Source organism: Coenobita brevimanus, chromosome 16 (genome assembly GCF_032717465.1).
Source record: "Coenobita brevimanus isolate Jiangsu-jjx chromosome 16, ASM3271746v2, whole genome shotgun sequence".
Classification (NCBI taxonomy): Eukaryota; Metazoa; Arthropoda; class Malacostraca; order Decapoda; family Coenobitidae; genus Coenobita; species Coenobita brevimanus.
Genome location: NC_136969.1, coordinates 28,884,285 through 28,907,455, shown reverse-complemented (window position 1 = coordinate 28,907,455; position 23,171 = coordinate 28,884,285). Strand labels below are relative to the sequence as shown.

Genomic DNA, 23,171 nt, shown 5'->3' with positions numbered 1-23,171 from the left:
ATCAGGGGAGGTGGTTTCAAGTGTTGTGCCGGGAGGGATTATATTTCACCTGCATAGACCTACCATTTTTACCAATCCGGCTATGATCAGGTGAGTTAAAATAGTTTCATAATACCACTTGATATATTTCAGGACGGAAAAAACATACGACTCTAAAAATAATGTATACCTTCATCAGATATCGAAAAATATCATGTTTCAGGAAATGCTGACGCGTCTGTAAGGGATTATATTTTAGTTTATTTTGAGGTTCAGTACTTGCACCAATGCACTTTGTACTCCAATCAAAATATAAATAAGTAAACATATATGATCTTCGAAATAATTAGCACTGCCATTATAACAGTGCAAATGTTGGTTCATCGACCATGTGACCTGCTGCCGTCAAAGGGGTGTGAAATGGGCGTGGTGAGCAGAAGAATGGGCGGGATAGGCTTGGGTGTGCGGTTGGGTGGGGCAGGAAAGTACCCCCTGTGCATAATAACTGTTGTTGGATTTGTGGTTTGAATGCAGTGAAGGTTTGTGTCAAAATATCCTCAACGGGTAGAGAAATAGGTATGTGGGGCTAAAGGAGGACCTGGCAGATGGGCCGTAGGAGTATACCCTGTGAAAATGGGTGCTGTAAGGTTAATAATTTGAGTGAAGGCTGTTAAAACTCTATATCAACAACAACAACAACAACAACAACAACAAAAACACTAAAACAGGGAACAATGAGGACCGTAATAAGGTCAGTAAAGTCGACGGGAGTGAAACCCCTTGTATGCGAAAATCCTTAGGAGGTGACTGACTTACAGGGCCGCTTCAGGACGTGCTACAGCATCTAAAAACAAGACACGCTCCAGTTGGTCCCATACACCTGCAAAATAAAGAAATAAATAAATGAAAATAAATCACATTTCCATTAATATACAGAATAAAATGGAGTTCCCGGGAATACTGACAGGAATAGATTATCGATTTCTCCCGGAAGCTCGTCGTGGTGTTGCCGTTTGCGTGGTTGCTTATTGTTGGAGCACTGGAAATTTCGTAACACCTCTTCTTTAGCGATTTATTCTGATCTAAATGACAAACAGAGGCTAATAAGTGAAATGTGCGAAATAAATCGGCGTGGTTGCTTATTGTAGTAGCACTGGAAATTTCGTAACACCTCTTCTTTAGCGATTTATTCTGATGTAAATGACAAACAGAGGCTAATAGGCGAAATGTGCGAAATAAATCGGCGTGGTTGCTTATTGTAGTAGCATTGGAAATTCGTAACACCTCTTCTTTAGCGATTTATTCTGATCTAAATGACAAACAGAGGCTAATAGGTGAAATGTGCAAAGTAAATCGGCGTGGTTGCTTATTGTAGTAGGAGCACTGGAAATTTCGTAACCCCTCTTCTTTAGCGATTTATTCTGATCTCAGTGACAAACAGAAGCTTAGTTGGTGAAATGTGCAAAATAAATCGCTAAAGAAACGGTACTACGATACCTCCTATGCTGTTTGGAATTTTAATCGCTCCCAGAAAATGTTATAGGCCTACAGAGAAAGACTGATTCTCCAACAGACATAGAACCGGATTTAGGCGGTGTGGGAGGCTTCGTAACTTCTATTGTGATTTATGTCATCTATTAGATTTTGATATCCTCTAATATCCTCTTGTATGCAATTAATGTAAACTATATCGATATTAAGGCAACATAAATAACAAAATAAAATACTGAGATCTATACACAAAATAAATAGCCGAGAAACATATGCTACGAAGCCTCCAACACCACCCGTAATCTGTCGTAGTATTGCCATCTATGTGGTCACCTATTTTAATCTTTAATTCCAACTCCGAGCGGTTTTAGGCTTAGAGTAAGGGTTATGAGGGATTGGAAACGATGCTTTGTGGGTTCTGATCCGATATGGGTTGGGATGATTGGATTGGGTACAGGATTAGCGAGTTTAAGTGACCTGTTGGGATGATGTGTCAGTGGTTGTGGCAATCTCTCTCTCTCTCTCTCTCTCTCGTAGCCTGTCATCTTGGCCAATCAACCTTTACGATTTTATTCAGCTGAGGGGAGACTGTTCAATCTGATAGTCTTAATTAACCCCTTCATTATTAACCTTGAAGAAATTGCTGAAGAAAATCGTCTGGTGATAGTGTTAATATACTTAATTAGTCATCGTAGTAAATGGGGTAAAAATGATCTGTTCAAAATCATCTGGTCGTTGCAGGAATGAACTAGAGGGAAAAAAATCAATACCATACAGCAGCGGAAGAGAGAGAGAGAGAGAGAGAGAGAGAGAGAGAGAGAGAGAGAGAGAGAGAGAGAGAGAGAGACAGACAGACAGACAGACAGACAGGTTTTCGTCCTCTTGTGGCTTATTTCACGTCTCAATGGACAGGAAAGACAATGTTAAGGCTCCACATTTATTTCCATAGCACTTCTTCGTGACTAGCATTCCACCATCCTCCTTACGGAGGATAGGGAAGGGACGTTTATATAAGAGGTCCTATTGGTGCCACCACGTGAAGGCATCCCAAGTTAAACAAGGTATATGGCGATTTTTAGGCCAAGTCAAAGTGAAAGGAGTGTTGCATTTTTACGCCACCTCCTTGTCGTCTTTTCCTGGTGTTTCTTGCAAGGAACTTATCAGATAAAGAAGTTCCCAAGACAACAGATCCCTTCATGAACTACTTGTGTGTGTGTATGTGTGTGTGTGTGTGTGTGAGAGAGAGAGAGAGAGAGAGAGAGAGAGAGAGAGAGAGAGAGAGAGAGAGAGAGAGAGAGAGAGTGTGTGTGTGTGTGTGTGTGTGTGTGTGTGTGTGTGTGAGAGAGAGAGAGAGAGAGAGAGAGAGAGAATGAGTGTGTGTGTGTGTGTGTGTGTGTGTGTGTGTGTGTGTACTCTTTTGATATTCCGCTGCCCTAAAATTGCCATCCCTCACCTTGAATGCTGAGTTATAACAGTAGACTGACACTAGAGTATGATGCTTGTCACGAAGAAGTGCTAAAGAGAGAATGAAGAACCACACTCATCTTTTTCTGCCACTGAGCTACGTGACATAAGTTGCAAATAGACGAATGTTTAGGCCAAGTTAAAGTGATTGAACAATAGCATTAAAACCCAGGCTCCTATGACCCACCCTCAGCTGAATAAAATCGTCTGGAATAAAATGATGTTGAATAAAATCGTCTGGAATAAAACAATGTGGAGTAAAATCGTCTGGGATAAAACGATGTGGAGTAAAATCGTCTGGAATAAAATGGGATGGAATAAAATCGTCTGGAATAAAACAATGTGGAGTAAAATCGTCTGGAATAAAACGGCGTGGAATAAAATCGTCTGGAATAAAATGGTGTGGAATAAAATTGTCTGGAATAAAATGGTGTGGAATAAAATCGTCTGGAATAAAATGGGGAATAAAATCGTCTGGAATAAAATGGTGGGGAATAAAATCGTCTGGAATTAAATGATGTGGAATAAAATCGTCTGGAATTAACCTTAACATTTTGACCACATCGTACACACCTTGTCATCTTTTACTACCGTCTTATCACTAACAAACCTCTCATTTTTCTCAGGCACACACACACACACACACACACACACACACACACACACACACACACACACACACACACACACACACACCCTCCTCCACCGCATCCAATCTTACAGCACTGACAGGGCCCCCACTGGAGAAACGTCTGGAAATGTTTAGTAATATCACTGTAAACTGTACATTTCGACTTCGCGAACTCATTCCCTTCTCACACTTTGTCACAATACACGTGTGGAAGCATCGTAGTTTAAGCAAAAAGACCGCGAATAATAAAAGGATACGATAGGGCACACCACAACGCACTTAAGCACGAATGGAGAAACATCTGGAACTGTTTGACAATAATGGCCTCAGCTGTGCATTTCAGACTTAGCGTATTTACTATTTTCTCCTTACGCAGTCTAATAACAGTGCTCGTATCGTAGACTATCGTAGTTTCAGCAAATAATCTCAAATAAGGATAAACAGGAGACGCAAGCATCATGAACGATCTGGAAGGAATGCATACGTAAGATAGTTATTATTCTCTCCTTTGTGCAACCGTAAGAAGAGGCAAAGTAGGGTGAGGCAGGGTAGGGGGTGGCAAGGTATGGTAAAGAGAGGCAGGGTAGTGTAGGAAAAGTCCTGGCAGAGTAAGGTGAGACATGAAAAGATAAGAAGAGGTGGAAGAGGTAAGCAAGGCATGTTAGGGTCAGGCAGGGTAGGGTATGGACAGGCAGGGAAGGGCAAGGAGAGGCAAAGATCTAATAACAGTACGGATATCAAAACCTCTCATAATATAAAGGAAAGTGGCGCCTTGAAGGGCTAAATAAACACAAGCGTCATGAATGTTCTGGAAGGAGTGCATGTGAGGTATATACTGTAAATGGTGAGGGAGCCCGTGCCTTCTCAGTTTCGCCCGTACTTAGGCTCTGGAAGCATCGTGGTCGCTTTAATACAACACTAATCAACTAATAAACGCCAGGTAAGATTTGGGAAGAAGCCATGTTGATTTAGAACTTGATTACAATTTGTTGTAGGTAGTTTTTATATGAATGGAGCTTTGAGTTGGATCGTACTCTCGTCGCTTATGGAAGCTCCCTCACACCTCATCTTCAGCGATTTATTTTTGGATATGGCTGATCGATATCTTCTTGTGCATTAGTCCCTGACACTTCTTCCTCAGCGATTTATTTTTGGATGCGGCGCGTTGATATTAGAATGATTTATGTAACAGAAAAATACAATAAGGTGTAATAAAATAAATCGCTTAGGAAAAGGTGTTAGGGAGCTTCCTTAACCAACGAGAATAGGGGGACATGAGTGGATGGATGTGTATCGTGGTGGCCCTCAGACAGCAGGAAACCGGCCACTTTAACCTTGCGCACCCTGAGATCATTTAAGAAGGCTGAAAGAAAATCAGAGGATATTTGCTGTAGGCTATTCTCCTTTCACTCCAACTTGGCCTAAAATTCCCACCTTGTCGTAAATGCTCAGTTGTAACCATAGACTGAATGATTATGATGCTAGTCACGAAGAAGTGCTATGGAATGTATGTAGAGCGGCAGTATTGTCGCCTCCTGACACAGAGATACGTGGAGTAAGCTGCTAAAGGACGAATATCTGGGCCAAATTAGAGGAAAACTGGATGAACGGCAGCTCCTTAACTAGGCAACTAAAATAAGACAAGGATAGCAGAGAAGAAGGATCTCTCTCTCTCTCTCTCTCTCTCTCTCTCTCTCTCTCTCTCTCTCTCTCTCTCTCTCTCTCTCCAGGTGCATGTGTGTTGGTGGTATGGGGGGATGCATTACGGTGATTCTGTGATGGTTTTTTGTTAGTTGTATATTGTGTTGATAGAAAATATGGAAGGGTGATGATGACAAGGAGGCAATGGTGATGATGATGATGATGATGATGATGATGATGATGAGGAGGAGGAGGAGGAGGAGGAAGAGGAGGAAAAACTGAAATGAAAGTCTAAAGTATATTGCTTATACTGATGATGATCATAATGATGAACGATGATGATAAAACCGATAAAGGAATACCCTGAAAGAATGACGTGGGAATAATCAAAATAATAATTAAAAATAACAATGAGTCGAGTTATGACAATAGTAATAAGTAATAATGTTAATAACGATGAGATGATGATAATAGTGACGAAGATCATGATAATTTAATAGTACAGAAGAATCACTGTCACGACCCATGTGATGTGAGAGAGAGAGAGAGAGAGAGAGAGAGAGAGAGAGAGAGAGAGAGGGGGGGAGGGTAATAATCCTGTCTGGTCTTGACCGTGACCTTGACCCATGACCCGTGACCCGTGACCATGGCCCGTGAGCTTCCAAATCGAATAATCACTTCCTATCCCCAAACACAATATATCTGCTAATCGTTGTTGAAATCGGAATACGCTACTACTGCTACTACTACTATTACTACAACTACTACTACTGCTACAACAACTACTGATACTACTACTTCTACTTCTACTACTACTACTACTGCTAATAATAATAATAATAATAATAACAGTGCTAGAAAGTGCTAGAACTACGAACAGACTCTAATCTGCAGTCCCTCCCAGAAAATAAATTAAAAAAAAAAAAAAATCCTCAGCAACAACCACTCCAAGGCCATCGACAAAATGCATGTTCATAGCACCCACCCACCTCCCGCGGATCGATGGCTCGGGTAAATGGAGAAGGGCTGGTGGCAAGAATGGGTTGCTTGCCCCACTGATCCTCGTGCTGTTGATAGGCGTATGGGACCTTTCTTTACATTTCTTAGCTTTATATTTTGCAGGACTTTGGAAAATTGATGGTTTGTCTTACTGACCGTGCTGTCGAGAGGCATAAATGTAACCGTTCTACTACTACTACTACTACTACAACTACTACTACTCAGGGGGAAGGAAAACTGTTTGCCATCAGATACTAACTTTCGTTCAGCCGATAAGCAATACTGTAACCGTTTTCTCTCTCTCTCAGAGAGAGAGAGAGAGAGAGAGAGAGGGCAGACAGACAGTGACTCACCAAGTACGTGTGTGGTGGAGAGAGTATGCATAAGGGCACGCCCACACGTGTGCTCGAACAAGTGTTGGCAACATGTATAAAACATAATAACGAACACCCTGCAATCATGCACGGAACAGCAGCGTCCATATCATGTTGGCAATATCATGGTAATGTCTCACCTACCCCTTACAGACACAGCGTATTGCCTGTACTGTCAGAGAGCTGGAAGCAGCACAGAAACATGTCTGAATACTTCTGTCTAAATATTGCTGCATACATGTATCCAGACATGTTGCCAGCTGTGTTGTCAACATATGTTCGCGGACACGTGTGGACGCGCACTAAGATGGAGAGGAGTGTGTGTGTGTGTGTGTGTGTGTGTTTAGAGGGGAGAGGAGGGGGTGTTGCTCCACAGGTCACGTGTTAAAGTTGTGCTCGTCTTGCCCACTCCCCTCCACAATCATGACTCCATATATATTTTTTTCTCTCTACTTTCAGGCTCTTTTACTCAGCCTAAGAGGAATCAGTTTTCCTACTAGACGAGTTAGATACAGTCTTCATTAACCCCGTCAGCACGAGCGTCCTTCTCTCAGCTGACCAAAATCGTCTGGTGGCAGCAAGAATAAAGATTTTTGTTCTTGCTGTTGATTATTATTATTATTACTATTATTATTATTATTATTATTATTATTATTATTATTATTATTATTATGCACGAAGTCAGAGAGAGAAAGAGAGAGAGAGGTTTGGCTCTGAGGTGGATGCCGCAGCTGCTCAACCCGGGAGTAAGGTAGGGAAGGGAGTACTGAGGGAGGAAAGAGGGGGAGTGGGGGTCTCGAGGGAGGGAGGTAAGCAGGGAGTGAAGGGGGGAGGGGAAGTATGGAGGGAGAGGAGAGAGTGAGGTATCAACTTCTGGATGTTTCTATCAATCGATCATTCTCGCCCCACTCCTTCCTGTCATCTCCACTGACCTCCATTCGACCTCTCTCCCTCCCCCTCTCCTCCCCCTCCCTCTCCCTCTCCACTCTAAACCCCTCCCTCATCACCCTCACTCCCTCTCCACCCTTTCCCATCTTACTCCATCAGCTTCCCCCTCCCGTCCCCACTTTGCTATCCATATCATAATCAATCATATATCAATCAGCCTCTAAAGGACCAATAGGTAGGTTGCTGTTTGCTTTCCTACGTTCTCATTTGTACTCATCCTTCACTCTCTCTCCCTCCCCCCTTCTCCACCCCTCAACCTCTCTCACTCTCTCCACCTCCTTCTCCACCCCTATTTCTCTCATTCTCTCCCCTTCCCTCTGCACCCCTCTCTCCCTGCTCTCCCTCTGCACCCACAACTCTGCTCCACGCATCCTCCCCATCCCCAAAATTCACCCATCCCATTCCACCACTCCACTACACCCACTCTTAATGGGTTGGGGGACACTAAATGGAGCTAAGGAAAGCAAATAGCAAAAGACATCATGTTCCTTTCATGGCTGTTTGTTACAATGAAGACTTACTGCGTTATATAATTTTGTGAGTTAAAAATAAGGATAAAATACAATGCCTCCCCCTCAACCCCACCTGCCGAAACCTTCAGACTGAACCGGCAGGGAAAAAAAAAAATGAGGATTTAAGTTCCTTGAGGAGGGATTGGAGTGAAGATGACCGCCAACCACTGATCCGTCCTGGGGTGAATAAATCGTCAGGAGGTGGCAAGAAAACGTGGTGTACTTCCCTCCTCCCCATCGTACGCGTACCCAAGTCTGAACAGCACTCTTCTAAACGTAAGAAAAAGTTGGGAAGGGGACGGAAAGAGGAGGGGAAGAGGGGTAAACAGGGGGAGGAGAGGGATGGGGCAGGGGAGGGGAGGGGAGGGGGAAGGGAGAAGGGATGGGAGGATAAAGAAGGAACCTTCCATAGGTCGATATTTACCCCCCTCCATCTCTCCCTTCCCCCGGCTAAAACCCTCTCTCCCTTCCTCCCCTTCACCTGGATCCCTCTTTTCCTCCCTTCCTCCCCCTTCGCCGACCACCCTCCCTCCTCTCTACCACCGTATTCCTCAGTCTTCCACCCATGGAGCCATGCTTCTACCGGCTTCCACTCCACTCTGACTCAACTCCACATGATTTCTTGTACCGTCTTCATCCCACCCAGTCCACTAATTTCATCCACCCCTAGCCCCACCCCTTGACATTCCCTTGTATATTATTTGCATCACTCATTAACATCGACAGTTTGCATAAATTACAATAACACCCAGTCCAACCTTATCGTACCCCCTAACCCTACCCCATTCATCCCAGCTTTACCCTCATTCAACCCCACCCCACCCCACTCTCACCTCAATATCCCAGTCCCATTCGGTTTCATTCTCATCACTCCAACCCCATCACACCCAAGTCAGCCTCCCTTCCATACCACCCATCCCCTTATAGACTTCGTGTATGGCCGCCTGTCAGAAGTAAGCAGCCTACCAAGCAGGCGTCAGATGTAGCAGTAGAAGACGGGGAGTAGGAGAGTGCTTTTAGGGGGGGGGAGGAGGGGAAGGGTCTATTTTTCCGGGGGGGTGGGTTGGGAAGGGAGGGAGAGAGACTATTTTTATCCCCGTACTAACGTCACGTCCCTCTTGTTCCGTATATCAGATGGACTATTTACAATCTGGCTCGTATTTCCGTAGACTTACATTTCGTAACACCTCCTTAGCGACCTATTCTATACATTGCACCTTTACATCTTTGTAGTATACTGTGTTGATATAAGGCGCTGTGAAGGGGTGACACAAAGCCTTCTCTGCCACCCAACGTGCTGCTCTACTGTAAATCTCAGACTCTTTACTTTTTTCTTTTCCTTCCTACAGCATGGCCCCACACCTACGCGTGGACAGCCCTGGGGTGGAGTACACAGGGGAGTACATCCAGGCAGACTACAACTACTCCACAACCTCCGTATGGCGGGATAGCAAGGGTACACTCGTGGCCACACCAAAAACAACAAAGTACACCTTCAGGACCCAGCGAAAGGTAAACAGCTAGCTAGCTAGATAGGTAAATAGATAGGTAAATAGATAGATTAGCAACCTAAATGCTACACTCGTGGCCACACTAAAAACAAGAAGACAACACTCAAAGAGAGCATACCTCCTCCAGCGTCTAGCCTATACCAGACAACTCAGACGGTCAGACCACTACCAAAATTAACCCCACATATCCACAAAATTTAACTGAAATCCAGCAGCAACTCTCTGAGATATGGACAAATAAAGAAAAAAAAAATTCTGAACCAGTACTCTAACTCAGGTCATTATCAATATTTAATAAACTCTTCCTTGGTCCATGATCCGCATATCCACGGAAGTTTCACTGAAATTCATCCATAACATTTTTAGATATAATGCGATAAACGGGCGAATACATAACCTCCATCTCCGCCGGCGGAGGTAACTGCCATGTACAGTACACCTTGAGGATCCAGCAAAAGGCAAACGAATACATTAACGAATGAACAATAAATAAATGCACAACCAGTTAGCTACACATTTAGGACGCAAAGGAAGGTTCTTTTTCTATACACTGAATTAATTATAACTCACATGTACACTGTAGAAGTAGTAGTTGTTGTAGCCCGTGGTTTATATCATGGACTAGCCTACAGGTTTAAGTTGCCTTTCTCCCGCAGTCTACCATTCTCCTTTGGGAAACATTGGAGTGCTGAGGGACCTCGTATGCTAGACACTTGAGACGCCCAGTTATATCGGTGCCACCACACGAAGGCGTTACATTTGTGCTATAAATACATCGCCTAGGTGCTACTATAACTCTTTCAATACCATCTAGAATGCGGCCCTAACTCATCTCTCTCTCGCTATCCTCAGGTACCCAAACTAGGCCTGATGCTGGTTGGTCTTGGTGGGAATAATGGAACTACGGTGACGGCAGCCATTCTCGCTAATAAACACAAGCTATCGTGGCACACCAAGGATGGGGTCAAGAATGCTAATTATTTGGGTAAGTTGGTGATGAAATTCTCTCTCTCTCTCAGGTAGGCCTATACGAATCCATGTTTCAGGTATTTTGTTGAATATCAGTTCACACACACACACACACACACACACACACACACACACACACAATACATGCACCCAATACTAAGTACACTTCTACGTTTTATTTAACTAATGGATCAAACAGTTTAGTAACTGTGTCCTGTATTTTACTCTATTTAATATATATGTATGTAAAGATGGGTTTAATTTGAGTGTGTGTGTGTGTGTGTGTGTGTGTGTGTGTGTGTGTGTGCTGGAATTTATTATTCATTTTGTATCATGAAGCATGTATTTTATTTACTACCACAGTAGCCAAGCACTTAGTGTTACTATACTCCTTGCATTTAACTTGCCCTAAAATTGCCATCTTTCCATCCTGAATGCTAAGCTGTAACAATAGATTAACACAAGATTATGATGCTACAGTAGTCCCAAAGGAATGCTATGGAAGGGATGTAGACCTGTAGCATTGTCTTTTTCTCCCACTGAACTACGTGAAATAAGGTACAACAGGACGGAAGTTTGGGTTAAGTTACGGTAAATACAGTATAACTACGAAGCTGCTGGCCTGATAGCACCACGGTTCGAATTCTGTTTCAGGCAGCTGGTACCACATGATTCAGGACTACTCGATCCATCCACTGTAGGTTAGTAGGTAAAAATAAGTACCCAGATTACATCTAAGGGGAAGTAACTGAGGTAACCTGGATGGTGCACTAGCTTTGTACTGAGGCTCATGGGTCAAAGATATGAATTCTAGAGATAAGCACTGCAGCTAAGTGCCTCATGTTGTCTGTCTCCCCCTTTACATTTATCTGACTATCCTTTCTGCACAGGTTCTATCACCCAAGCCAGCACAGTGCATCTCGGTAATGGACCCGAGGGTGAAGTATACGTTCCCTTCAAGGACTTGCTACCTATGGTACACCCGGACGATATTGTCATTGATGGTATATATACTCTCTTTTATTTTGCTTTTCAGTATGCTCTTTTTATTTTGCTTTCTAGTCTGTTAAGCTGGTTTTGCTTTTATAAATACTGTAGTAGCATTATCTTTTGTTTGAAAAGTTATAGCTGGTTTGTTTTCATCAGACAGAACTGGGCCACTCCCATAACTCAGATACTGTATTAAATCATGCTGGCATGGAAGTAACTGAGCCTTAGTTATGAGGTAGGAAAGAGTCCCCTTGGTTACTAGTTAAATTTATCTTTCAGTCTGACAAGGAACCTACGTGTGGTGCTGCTATGCACCTAGGAGGAGCCAAGCAAGTACAGTGTCCACCCAGGAACCAAACTTCATATTTCCCTGCACCTCACCATGAGGAAGGACTGTGGTCTAACTCTGGCGGGCAGTGTTTACCACAACGGAACACCAGTTCCCTATAAAGTGTACATATTGTACTGTACAGTACCTGTGGGATGGCCCTATGAAGCAGTTGCTTACCTGTGGTCAATGAGTCTACTTTGCCACTCTGATTGGGGTGAAGCAACAATAACAACAACAACAGCATCCCTCCAAACTGAATATGGTATACTTGGCCATGAACTAAGCTAAAGAGGGGCTACAGCTCTTTGTCAGGTGAAAACAGATGTACTGTAGCAATCTTTTCTGTGTTTTATTCAGTGTTTTTCAGACACAGCTAATGTTGATTCTCTCCATTATTGGCAGTGTCACTCCTAGCTTAACAAAATCTCAGATTTACTTCAGTATAAGCGTGTTTCCTGTATACCTTACTATACTCCTCAATCCACAATTTTCATCTTCACAGAGTGTACAGTACTACCCCCTTCCCTGCCCGACCTTCCAACACCCACGATGTTTATATTGGCAGAATGTGCTACCCTGACCATATTCCACAGTACCCATCTTCACTGAGTGTACTACCTCCATCCTTCCCTATCTTTCAACACCCGCAATGTCTGCTTAGAACTGGGACAAAGATGTTCTGAATTATACTGCACACACACACACACACACACACTGGTGCAGTGGTAACGTTCTTGCTTGCCATCTGGTCGACTGGAGTTCGTGCCTCGCTCAGGTTGCGAAAAGTTTCACTGACGAAGTGGGTGGTTACTGTCCCCCTTGAGCAAGGGGACGGGTGTGTGCATGTGTGAAGGTCACAGCCTTGCCCTTAGATCGGACTATATGAGCTCTCAGCTCCCTTCCAGGAGGGTAAAAGCTGACGATCACGACCATCAGGTGATCCTGACCGACCCGGTGAATTACACACACACACACACACACACAAAATGTTCAGTATGACTCATGGGGGTGTAAAAATAAATCGTCAGAGCTTAGGGCTTAAACCATCATACTGTCTCCAATACAGTGCTATGTCTTTACAAAGTTAGCTCCAAGCACCTGCCATAGACAAACAAGCCTACAGTGGAAAACCTTAGTAGCAGCCACTCACCACTGCTTGCCATGACACTATACATGTGCAAAAACCTAACTAGGAGTGTGTGGAAACCTAACTGAGGAACTTCACCTCCCTAAATGCCCCCAGTGTTTAAAATTCATCTCACACCATGCATTCACCTCACACCATGCTGTGGCACAAAAGAAGAAAGCATACAATGAATGGATGAGAAATAGGGGTGTGGAAGAAGTTGAGAGGCGGAAGAGGGAATTTTATGTGGAAAGAAAGAGAGAGGTGAAAAGATTAGTAAGAGAGAGTAAGAAGAGAGTGGATGAGGAATTTGGAAGGAATTTGAGTGTAAAGTGGAGGGACTGTAAGAAAATGTTCTGGAGAGAAGTGAAAAGAGTAAGACAGGGTGGAAGTGAAGTTAGCAGGGGAGTGAAAGATAAAAATGGTAGATTACTAGTGGAGAAGGGAGAAAAAGTGAGCAGATGGAGAGAACACTTTAAGGAATTGTTGAACGTAGAGGATGGAAGTAATGCGAGTATAAGTGGCTGGGGAATGGCTGGGAGAAGGAGGGAGGTGAGAAGACAGGAAGAAATCAGTAGGATAGAAGTTGTGGAAGCAATGAAGAAAGTTAATCGGTGAAAGCCCCAGGAATTGATGGAGTGTGTGGTGAAATGCTGAAGCATGGGGGAAAGATAGTAGTAGAATGGATGTGGAAGATGTGCAGATTGGCCTGGGAGGAAGATAGAGCCCCGGAGGATTGGAAGTCAGGTATAATCATTCCCTTGTACAAAGGAAAAGGGGAAAAAGAAGTGTGTGGTAATCATAGAGGCATTTGTCTTCTTAGTATAATAGGAAAAGTGTATGGTAGGATACTTATAGACAGAGTTAGAGAAAGAACAGAGAAATTAGTTGGAGAAGAACAGGGAGGCTTTAGGAAGGGAAGAGGTTGTGTGGATCAGATATATGCATTCTTAGATCTTTAGTGGAAAAGTTTCTAGAGAAGGGAAAGAAGTTGTATGCGGTTTTCATGGATTTGGAGAAAGCATATGACAGGGTGGATAGACAAGGATTGTGGAAAGTGTTAAGAATATATGGAGTAGATGGGAAGTTGTTGAATGCTGTGAAGAGTATGTACGATGGTGCGAAGGCTGCAGTGCGTGTGGATGGTGAACTAAGTGAATTTTTCTCTTTGAAAGTTGGTTTGAAACAGGGATGTGTCATGTCTCCATGGTTGTTCAATCTGTACATGGATGGGGTAATAAAAGAGGTACAAATTAGGGTAGTGGATGTTGGAGTGGCCCTGGTGAGAGAGGATAGTGTTTGGAAACTCCCTGTACTGTTGTTTGCAGATGATACTGTGTTGTTGAGTGAAGATGAAGGGGAGCTGCAAGGCTTGGTGGATGAGTTTGAGAGAGTGTGTAAGAAACGGAATCTAAAGGTGAATGTAGGGAAGAGTAAAGTGATGGTCTTTGAGAGAGGTGAAGTTAGTGAATGTACAGCGAGGTTGGATGGTGAGGAATTGGAAAATGTGAGTACGTTTAAGTACTTGGGTAGCGTGATGAGTAGGGATGGAAGTTTGGAGGGTGAAGTGCTTGAAAGGGTACAGCAGGGAAGAAAGGTTGCTGGTTCTTTGAAAGCAGTGATAAGAAACAGGGAAGTGAGCATGGAAGTGAAAAAATTACTACATGACAGTATTGTGATACCAATTCTAACGTACGGAAGTGAAGCTTGGACATTGTTGGAAGGACACAAGTCAAGAGTGACAGCAGTGGAAATGAGTTATTTAAGAGGAGCCTGTGGAGTCACGTGGAGAGACAGGCTGACGAATGAGGATAAAAAGGAGCGTTGTGGTGTGGATGTGGATGTGATAGGAAGCGTTATGAGGAACACACTGAGGTGGTTTGGCCATGTGGAGAGGATGGAGGGTGAAAGACTGACGAAGAGAGTGTATGTGAGTGAGGTGGAGGGGGGAAGAGGGAGGGGGAGGCTGAGGATGAGATGGAGGGATGGGGTGGAGAGGTATATGAGAGAGGGGGGTGTGAGTTGGGAGCTGGGCAGTGAAATGGCGGGGGACAGGGCGACTTGGAGGCGATTTGTTTGTGGCCACCCCAGACGGGATTGAGGCATCTGGCAATAGATAGATAGATAGACCATGCATACTTTGTCATGACTGGTGAAACTGAAAAATTCTAAACTTTTGCAGAGGATAAGCTTTTGGTGGATGTGCGTTGTAGAGACCAGGTAGTTGTGGCTAAGGGCTTTCCCTGCAACACTCATCATCAGAGGATGTAGGGCCATATCCTAGGTGGCAGTGCAAGCTACATCTTATTCTCCCATATACATGCTTAGCACTGATATAGTTTGGTGCTGGAGAGGAATGCCTTCATGTGATGGCATCAATATAATCAGGTGGCTCAAATGCCTGGTTATACAAATGTCTCTCAACTAGTTCCCCATCCCTCAAAAGGAGGATGGTAGACTGCAGAAGACAGTTTATGCCTTTAGTCACCTGAGTTCACATTTCAAACGAACCTGGATCTGTGACTATTGCTACTACCACTCGTGTTTACAGTTTGCCTTGGCAGCACATGAAGGGATAAAGTAATCTGCAAAAGAAGTACAGTACTTGAGGAAGAGGTACAATAAAGTTGCATACTGTGTGATTATTAATATGCATTTACTGTCAGTATAGTTTGCCTCAGTCACTGCACAATGGGACAAAAGATTGTACTGTTCAATACGTATAATATGCAAAATAAGTAGCTCAGGAAGAGATGTAAGAAGTCACCTATGCCACCTAGAATACACACCGTATTTCTTAACCATCCCAGCCCATCTTCCCATCCATGCCTGTTCAAGTCCCATTTGGTTTGATGGTAAAAATATTTACTTCCTTATGTGTGCTATTACTACTTCTAAGGCTAATATATTTTGCCCTCTGCTCTTCTAGCTGGAGATATGGGGTCAGATACATGGATGCAGGTCTTTTTATATGTCATCTCAATTATTACTGTTATCTGTGTATCTCATCTAATCCTTTTTTGCCCCATCAGGAGCGTTGGGGTCCGGGTCTAGGCTACTCAGCCCAGACATTTGTGACGAGAAGTGACCAGTCACTAATCCCTGAGTGGCATTATGCTACCAATAAACCCCAATCATCCCTAGGATGTAAACCCTTATGGGTCACATCCAGAGGGAGCGCCTTAACCCACCAGTACACCTGGCGTCCATGAGGTTATTTGATAGCCATTCAACGTACAAAATGGTTTCCTGAGTTTCAGGAAACCATTTGGCTTGTCACTTAGTATAGAGTCACCTGACGGTAGCACTACATCCAGTGAGTGGACTTAATATTGTTACAGTACTAGCTATTACAGTACTAGTATTATTACTATTTCACTTACCAGATGCCACATCTTATGAAATGTGGTCTTGACAAAATTATCTCCAGTAAAGTCTGTCCCTACTAATTATATATTGCTACTACAATGACTACTACTAGTACTACAGTAGTCCCTCCATATTCACAGGGGCTATGTTACAAACATTCATATGATTAGTGATATTTGTGAATAATTTTTGCCAAAACAAAAAAGCTCATGCATTTGTAGGCATTAAATTCTACTTGTTTAGAATGTATTTCATTCTTATTAAAGCATTGCAAAATGCCCTACAAGTTGTGTATTTTGAAATGATTTAGTATAGAGTATTAACCGGCAAATAATCGAACCTGCACATACAAAAGTCCTGAATAAGGAGGGCTTACTCTACTATTATTAATAATGTAACTGATATTTATTAGTATTAATGCTGTTGTTATTATTAACTGTATTCTTATTCTTATTTTTATTATTACAACTGCCATCAGTTTAACTTTTACTATTATTATTATTATTATTATTATTATGTCAATACACATTATCATTACAGTGATTCCTTGTTTAACATGGTGTCATCTAACGTGTTTTTCAATATAAAGCTAGTCATCATTATAGGTACACTTTTCACATAACACAACCCTGTTAATGAGCAGTAAGGACAGGCAGTGAAGGGCCAGGATTGACAGAAGTCAAAGTTAACAGTTATGCTAATATAGCCCTTATTTCTTTAAAATAGTTATTCATTACGTACAGATATGCATCCAGTCACAACATTAAGGTGACACTGATATTTATAGTTGTATTTGCATCCTTCAAAAAGACTTTTGTTTTCTTCTTTTTGAAAATATTCTTTCCTGCTGGAACATACAGTACTCTAAATTTAAGAGATTTTTATTTAATACAGTACTGAGCACACTTATGGTGCTGAATAAGGAATTACTAAAATGATCTGTGTTACCATAACCATCATAACCATACTGGACTGATTCCAGGCTGGGACATATCCTGCTTAAACCTGGCTGATGCAATGGAACGTGCTAAGGTCTTAGACTACAACCTTCAAATCCAACTGAAACCCTTCATGAAAAAAATCACCCCACGCCCTTCCATATACTTCCCGGAATTCATTGCCGCCAACCAAGCTGATAGAGCAGACAACGTGCTGAAGGGGTCCAAGCAAGAGTTGATGGAGAAGATAAGGGAGGATATCAGGGACTTTAAGGAGAATAGTGGGGTGGATAAGGTGATTGTACTCTGGACAGCTAACACAGAGAGGTACAGTGGCGTGATCCCAGGCATCAATGATACAATGGATAACCTACTCGACAGCATCAAGAAGAATGAGAAGGAAGTTTCACCCTCCACACTTTTTGCTGTGGCCAGCATCCTTGAAGGGGTATGTGTTCAACTAATGTGTTCAACTAATAAATCCTCCGTCCTCCTCCTATTATTTCTCTATCTGTACCTGTTTATCTGTCTATCTGTCTAAAGCCAGGCGTTTTAGTTGTGGAGAGGGTGGACATATACTAATTGCCTCCATGTCACCTTGTCATCTGCCATCAGACTGCCATACCTCTCCACTCCATCTCTCTACTTCATCCTTGGTCTCCCTGTTCCTCCATACCTCTCCACTTCATTCACAAACATTCACCAAGTCAGCCTCTCATTATCCATTCTTTCCACATGATCAAGCCGTCTCAAGGTATTGTACTTATCCTACCTGTTTCCAGTACATCTGTATCATCAGAATGACATTCCCAAACTTCCTTATTACTTTTGTCTGTACAGTATGCCCTTCCACATCATATGCTACCTTCATAAATTGTAACTCATTTTTGCTCTCCTCACTCTTGTGTCTTTCCATATGTTAGAGTGGGGATCACAATATTGTCATGCAATGTCTTCTTCCATGCAAGCTTTCCGATTATCACTGGTCTCAGTGTACCTACAGCCTTCCATCCTGCTGTACCTTTTCTCACACTTCATCCTCTGATAGTGTCATATCAACCCACTTCACTCTATTTTCCTGGCCACTTCAAATGACAAAATAAACTAAATAATAATTAGATATGAATAATAACAACCAAGCAAATTTCTCATCCCTTTCAAGAGACAGAATAAAACTAAATAAAAATGAACAGCATCATCCTAGGACACTTCACTAAAGCCAGGTCAGCATATTTTTACTTAGCAGTCTCCAAATCAACCCTCCAATCTGGCTATGCAGGGTCATTAACTGAACTAAAAGGATCTTCCTCAGGCTAGAACAAACACCTTATATTTTTCCCTCCCATTTCAGGTAACCTACATTAATGGTTCACCACAAAACACCTTCATCCCTGGATGCATTGAGCTTGCAGAGAAGAAGGGTGTTTTCATAGCTGGAGACGACTTCAAATCCGGACAGACCAAACTGAAATCCGTATTGGTGGACTTCCTGGTGAGCGCTGGGATCAAACCAAAGTCTATTGTTAGTTACAACCACCTGGGGAATAATGACGGCAAGAACTTGAGTGCTCCACAGACATTCAAATCCAAAGAGGTAGGATAAGTACTTTTTCAGTTGCAGTATGTCTTGTGCTTAGCAAAAACTTGTAAAACTATTATTACTCTAATCTTCTAACTTTTTTGTTTTTGCTTAAAGGACTTTACACATACCATGCTCTTTAAAGCTATTTCCATTTAGACGCATATTCTTCCGATGTATTAAGGTGGTTTTTGTTCACGTCTGAACTTTAAAGAATAAATAAATAACTTTTTACTAAATGATAAAACTCTCATATTGGCAGTTTTTACTGGGAAATTACATCCTTTGGATCCACCTAAGCATCCTACCATCCTAACATAAGGACCCTTCTAATGGGAAGGAGAATATGGAAATTACCCAAACCCAGCTTACCCTGCTTATCTACGAGTGATGGCTACATCCATTAGACCTACATACTATATCCATCTGATCTAACCTTGGAAAATTTGTACAGTATTCTCATCACTTCCTGGATAAGAATGACTTGCCAGGAATGTTGTAGGCTAACTGAACACACAGCTATCCAGTAATAAAATTGCTATATCTTAACTCATACCAAAAATGGTCTGGTAGTTTAAAATAACCTTAGTCATCAGTTGCACTAATTACTTCTCAGCTTTAACACAATCAATATAGGCAGTCCTTATAAGTAAAGACTGTTTTGTGTGTACTGTGTCTATGTATCATTCAGTAATTTTTTTGCCTCATGAGGAGCATAGGGACCAAGGGGTACAGTAATCAGTCCTGACATTTAAGGCAAGAGTGGCCAGCCTCACTCACCCCTGTGGTGAGTGTGAGTAATAAACACTGACCACCCCTCAAATGGAAACTCTTGAAACTCCATCCAGGCAGAGCACCTTAATCCATTAGGCCACCAGGCATCCATTTGGTTATATGGTTCCCACATACTGTAGTATGTGATTTCCTGAATGGAAACCACTTGGCCCTTCATGCACTTGGGGAAACTGATAAAGCAACCATAGATAGCAATGAAACTTTATTTAACAGTTCTGCTGTGGACATACTTGCAAAAGTGTATGCAAAAAATGGTAACATTTAACATGAAATTAAGGATGAGTTTCTCATATGTATCTCTATTAATCATTCAGATCTCCAAAAGTGGGGTGGTAGAGGACATGGTGGAGTCCAATCAGCTTCTCTACCCACAAGCAATCGGCCCAGACCACTGTGTTGTAATCAAGTATGTCCCTCATGTTGGGGACAGCAAGCGTGCCATGGATGAATACTGCTCTGAGATCATGATGGGCGGATCGAATACGATAGTGATACACAACACTTGCGAGGATTCCCTACTGGCAAGCCCCCTCATTATTGATTTGGTGGTTCTCGCTGAGCTTTGTGAAAGGATTCAGTACAAGACTGAGGAGGAGCCAACTTACCAGCACTTCAACTCTGTGCTCTCCATTTTGAGTTATCTTTGCAAGGCACCCTTGGTCCCACGCCACACCCCTGTCATTAATTCACTATTCCGCCAGAGAAGCTGCATTGAAAACATCCTTCGTGCTTGCATTGGTTTACCCCCTATCAACCACATGCTCCTTGAATACAAACACCAGGAGATTAGGGAAAAGATATATAAGAGATTGAAAGGTGTCAGCAAGAGATCAGCAGATGTTGCCAGTCTAGGTGCTGATAATGACATCACAGCCATTAGATCAAGAAGGCTGTCTGATGAAATAGATAAATAAATATACATTATTTTAAATGAGACAGTTTTACTCAACTTTCATAGCCTTAGAGAGATTACTGACATGCTGTATTTTGTTACCTGTAAATACAGAATATAATATAAAACTAGATGATTTACCCTATTTTCTAAGGTTCACATGTACATTAACTCTTTCATTGCCAAGGACACACTCTGGTATTTTATTCTGGCAAAATCCAGACCATTTTATATAGCTGGGGGAATTTCTAAACAGTCCAAAAGGTTATCTGAGACAGTTTTCAACTCTTCCTGCTCAGATTCTCCTCAGCTGAACAAAACAACATTGTGGTAGCTTGAGTATACAGTAACAGTTCATAAAAGCTAAAAGGATTAGCTACCATAATGACATACAGTATACTGTACATGCAGGGTAAACCAAGTTTTTGATATTCGATCTAGCCTAACTATCATATCACAAGGATACGTAATGTTACATAAATTATAACACTTACTTAGTGCTCCAATATTTCTGTTTGCTTAAAGTTTGTATATACAGTATTGTAGAGATGAGGATAAAAGTTTTCCTAGTATTTTATCTCTTGTGCGTCTCACTTTCTTTTGTTTACTGTTACAGTATTCCGAAGCTGTGAGGCTTGGCAGGCTTGGTTTATTTTCATGTCCAGAGATGATTCTCTTTTATATGATGCACCAGGGAAGTGAGGACAAGAAAAGTGTATGTGAGTGAGGTGGAGGGGAGGAGAGAGAAGGGGGAGCCCAAGGATGATATGGAGGGATGGAGTGGAGAGGTATATGTGAGAGGGGGGTGTGAGCTGGGAGCAAGGCAGTGAAATGGAAGGGGACATGGCGACATGGAGGCGATTTGTTTGTGGCCACCCCTTACGGGATTAAGGCGTCTGGCAATAGATAGATAGAGACCAGGGAAGCAGGTGACTGACATTCCCTAAGTGTGAAGTATGGTAGACACAGTGGAATTGTAAGCAAGCTTTTGTCCCAGAGATTTTGTGAGAACAGTCCTGAAGCTAGCAATTTGATTCCAATCTTGTTGATTTGGTACATAAAAAGATATATTTTGGTATATGTTTTCTTGTTTCATGATATCTATGTTCATTCCAAAAATCTGTCTTGTTTTCAACTACTGCACTTCAAGAATGTATTATTCAGTCTTATTCCTACTACCCATGGATGATTAAATTTCCCCTCAAATTCCAAAAGTCTCCAAGTTTTGGAAAATAGTAAAGAGAAAAAAAGGTGAAACAGATAATACATTCTTGGACTGAAGGAGTTAATTTTTTTTTTTCATCGGACTGATTTCTGTGAACAGGCAAGAAATATAACCTGTACATGTCTTGGATGATAAGGCAAAGGGATGTATCCTGTGTGTGGTTTAGAAGGCTATCTAGCACCTGTTTTCTGGCAATTTGCTGTATATATTTGGGGGCACTACAACATAATATTTTCCTGTGTCACTTTTATCAGTAAACATCAATACAGTTTTCATCAGTAATTTCCACTGATAACTTAACAGAATATTAAGGTGCCATCATAATTTATTGTGTGTTATATACAACTTACCATATATCTTCTATTTCTATGTAAACTGTAATATTAATGTGCCATATTTAACTTGATTATTCTCTTTCCACAAATAACATACAACTGGATACTAATGTGCTGGAAAGAGGTGCTATGAAGTGTTTGAATTCCCAGAAAAATATGGGCCAAAGTGCTGTGGATTAATCAGTGTACAGTAGGTGGATGTTGTATAACCAAGCAAACATTGTGGTGTTCTCTATACGAGATGGATCAGTAGTGGAGATTTGTAAGTCCTACTACAAGAGGTCTCCACAACTAAGCAATATTGTATGGAAGCAGCCAAGCAAGAATAAAATAAGAGGTTCAAAATGATACACTGTGAAGTAGAGATAGTGATGATAGTTTCTGAAAGTTATATGTAAAGAAAAAAATTCATTACCCTGTATTAAAAACAACCACAAATGCTTCATTCATCCACTTACTTCTCCATACAGTCACAGAAAGAATTACTGTTAGCCACAGGTTCAGTCAAACTGAACCTAGGTGGTATTTCTCTACAGTAGGTTTTAGCTTGTCTGGTAATCCTGAGTACCAGTAGCTGACTAAAATTTCAGGCTAATGAATATAACTGGAATAATCTATGATTACTGAAACATGACATATTGTACAACATTCCTTGCACTGTTTCAATAAGCAGAGAAAATATGAGTAATCATATTTCTTTTAAGACTATGTACGTGGAAACTGACAGCTGACTAGTGTTCAGATACAGTAAAAGCACTGCAGCTCTACTATGCAGTCATGCCATATCAGTGCATCACCTAGCCTGACTGATAGTAAATGAAATATGATCCTGTCTTCAGTGAATGTAAAAACATTGATGAGATGCAATTCATTAAAATATTACTGGCAATAATTTGGTCAGACAGAAACTGCTTATGAGCCTTATTCAGCCGGCCATTGGTTGGGAACCCCTGTCTAACAGCTTTCATAACGTTCAATACAATGGTGGGGAGGAACACAGAGCAGAGGGAAAGTGTGGATGATATCCTGCAAGGCAGACATGGTAGGTAGAGGCTCTATTATCCTAAGAGAA

General features: G+C 42.0%; 1 protein-coding gene across 1 annotated transcript; it reads left to right on the top strand.

Annotated features, from left to right (window-relative positions):
• Positions 1–21,231, top strand: Inos (Inositol-3-phosphate synthase). The gene is made up of 7 exons (XM_080265662.1): positions 1–90; positions 9,389–9,551; positions 10,403–10,535; positions 11,410–11,523; positions 17,318–17,721; positions 18,625–18,867; positions 19,962–21,231. Exons 1-7 carry the CDS (start codon positions 83–85, stop codon positions 20,559–20,561), a joined length of 1,665 nt encoding a protein of 554 aa, XP_080121788.1. The 5' UTR covers positions 1–82; the 3' UTR covers positions 20,562–21,231.
• The last annotated feature ends 1,940 nt before the right edge of the window (positions 21,232–23,171 follow it).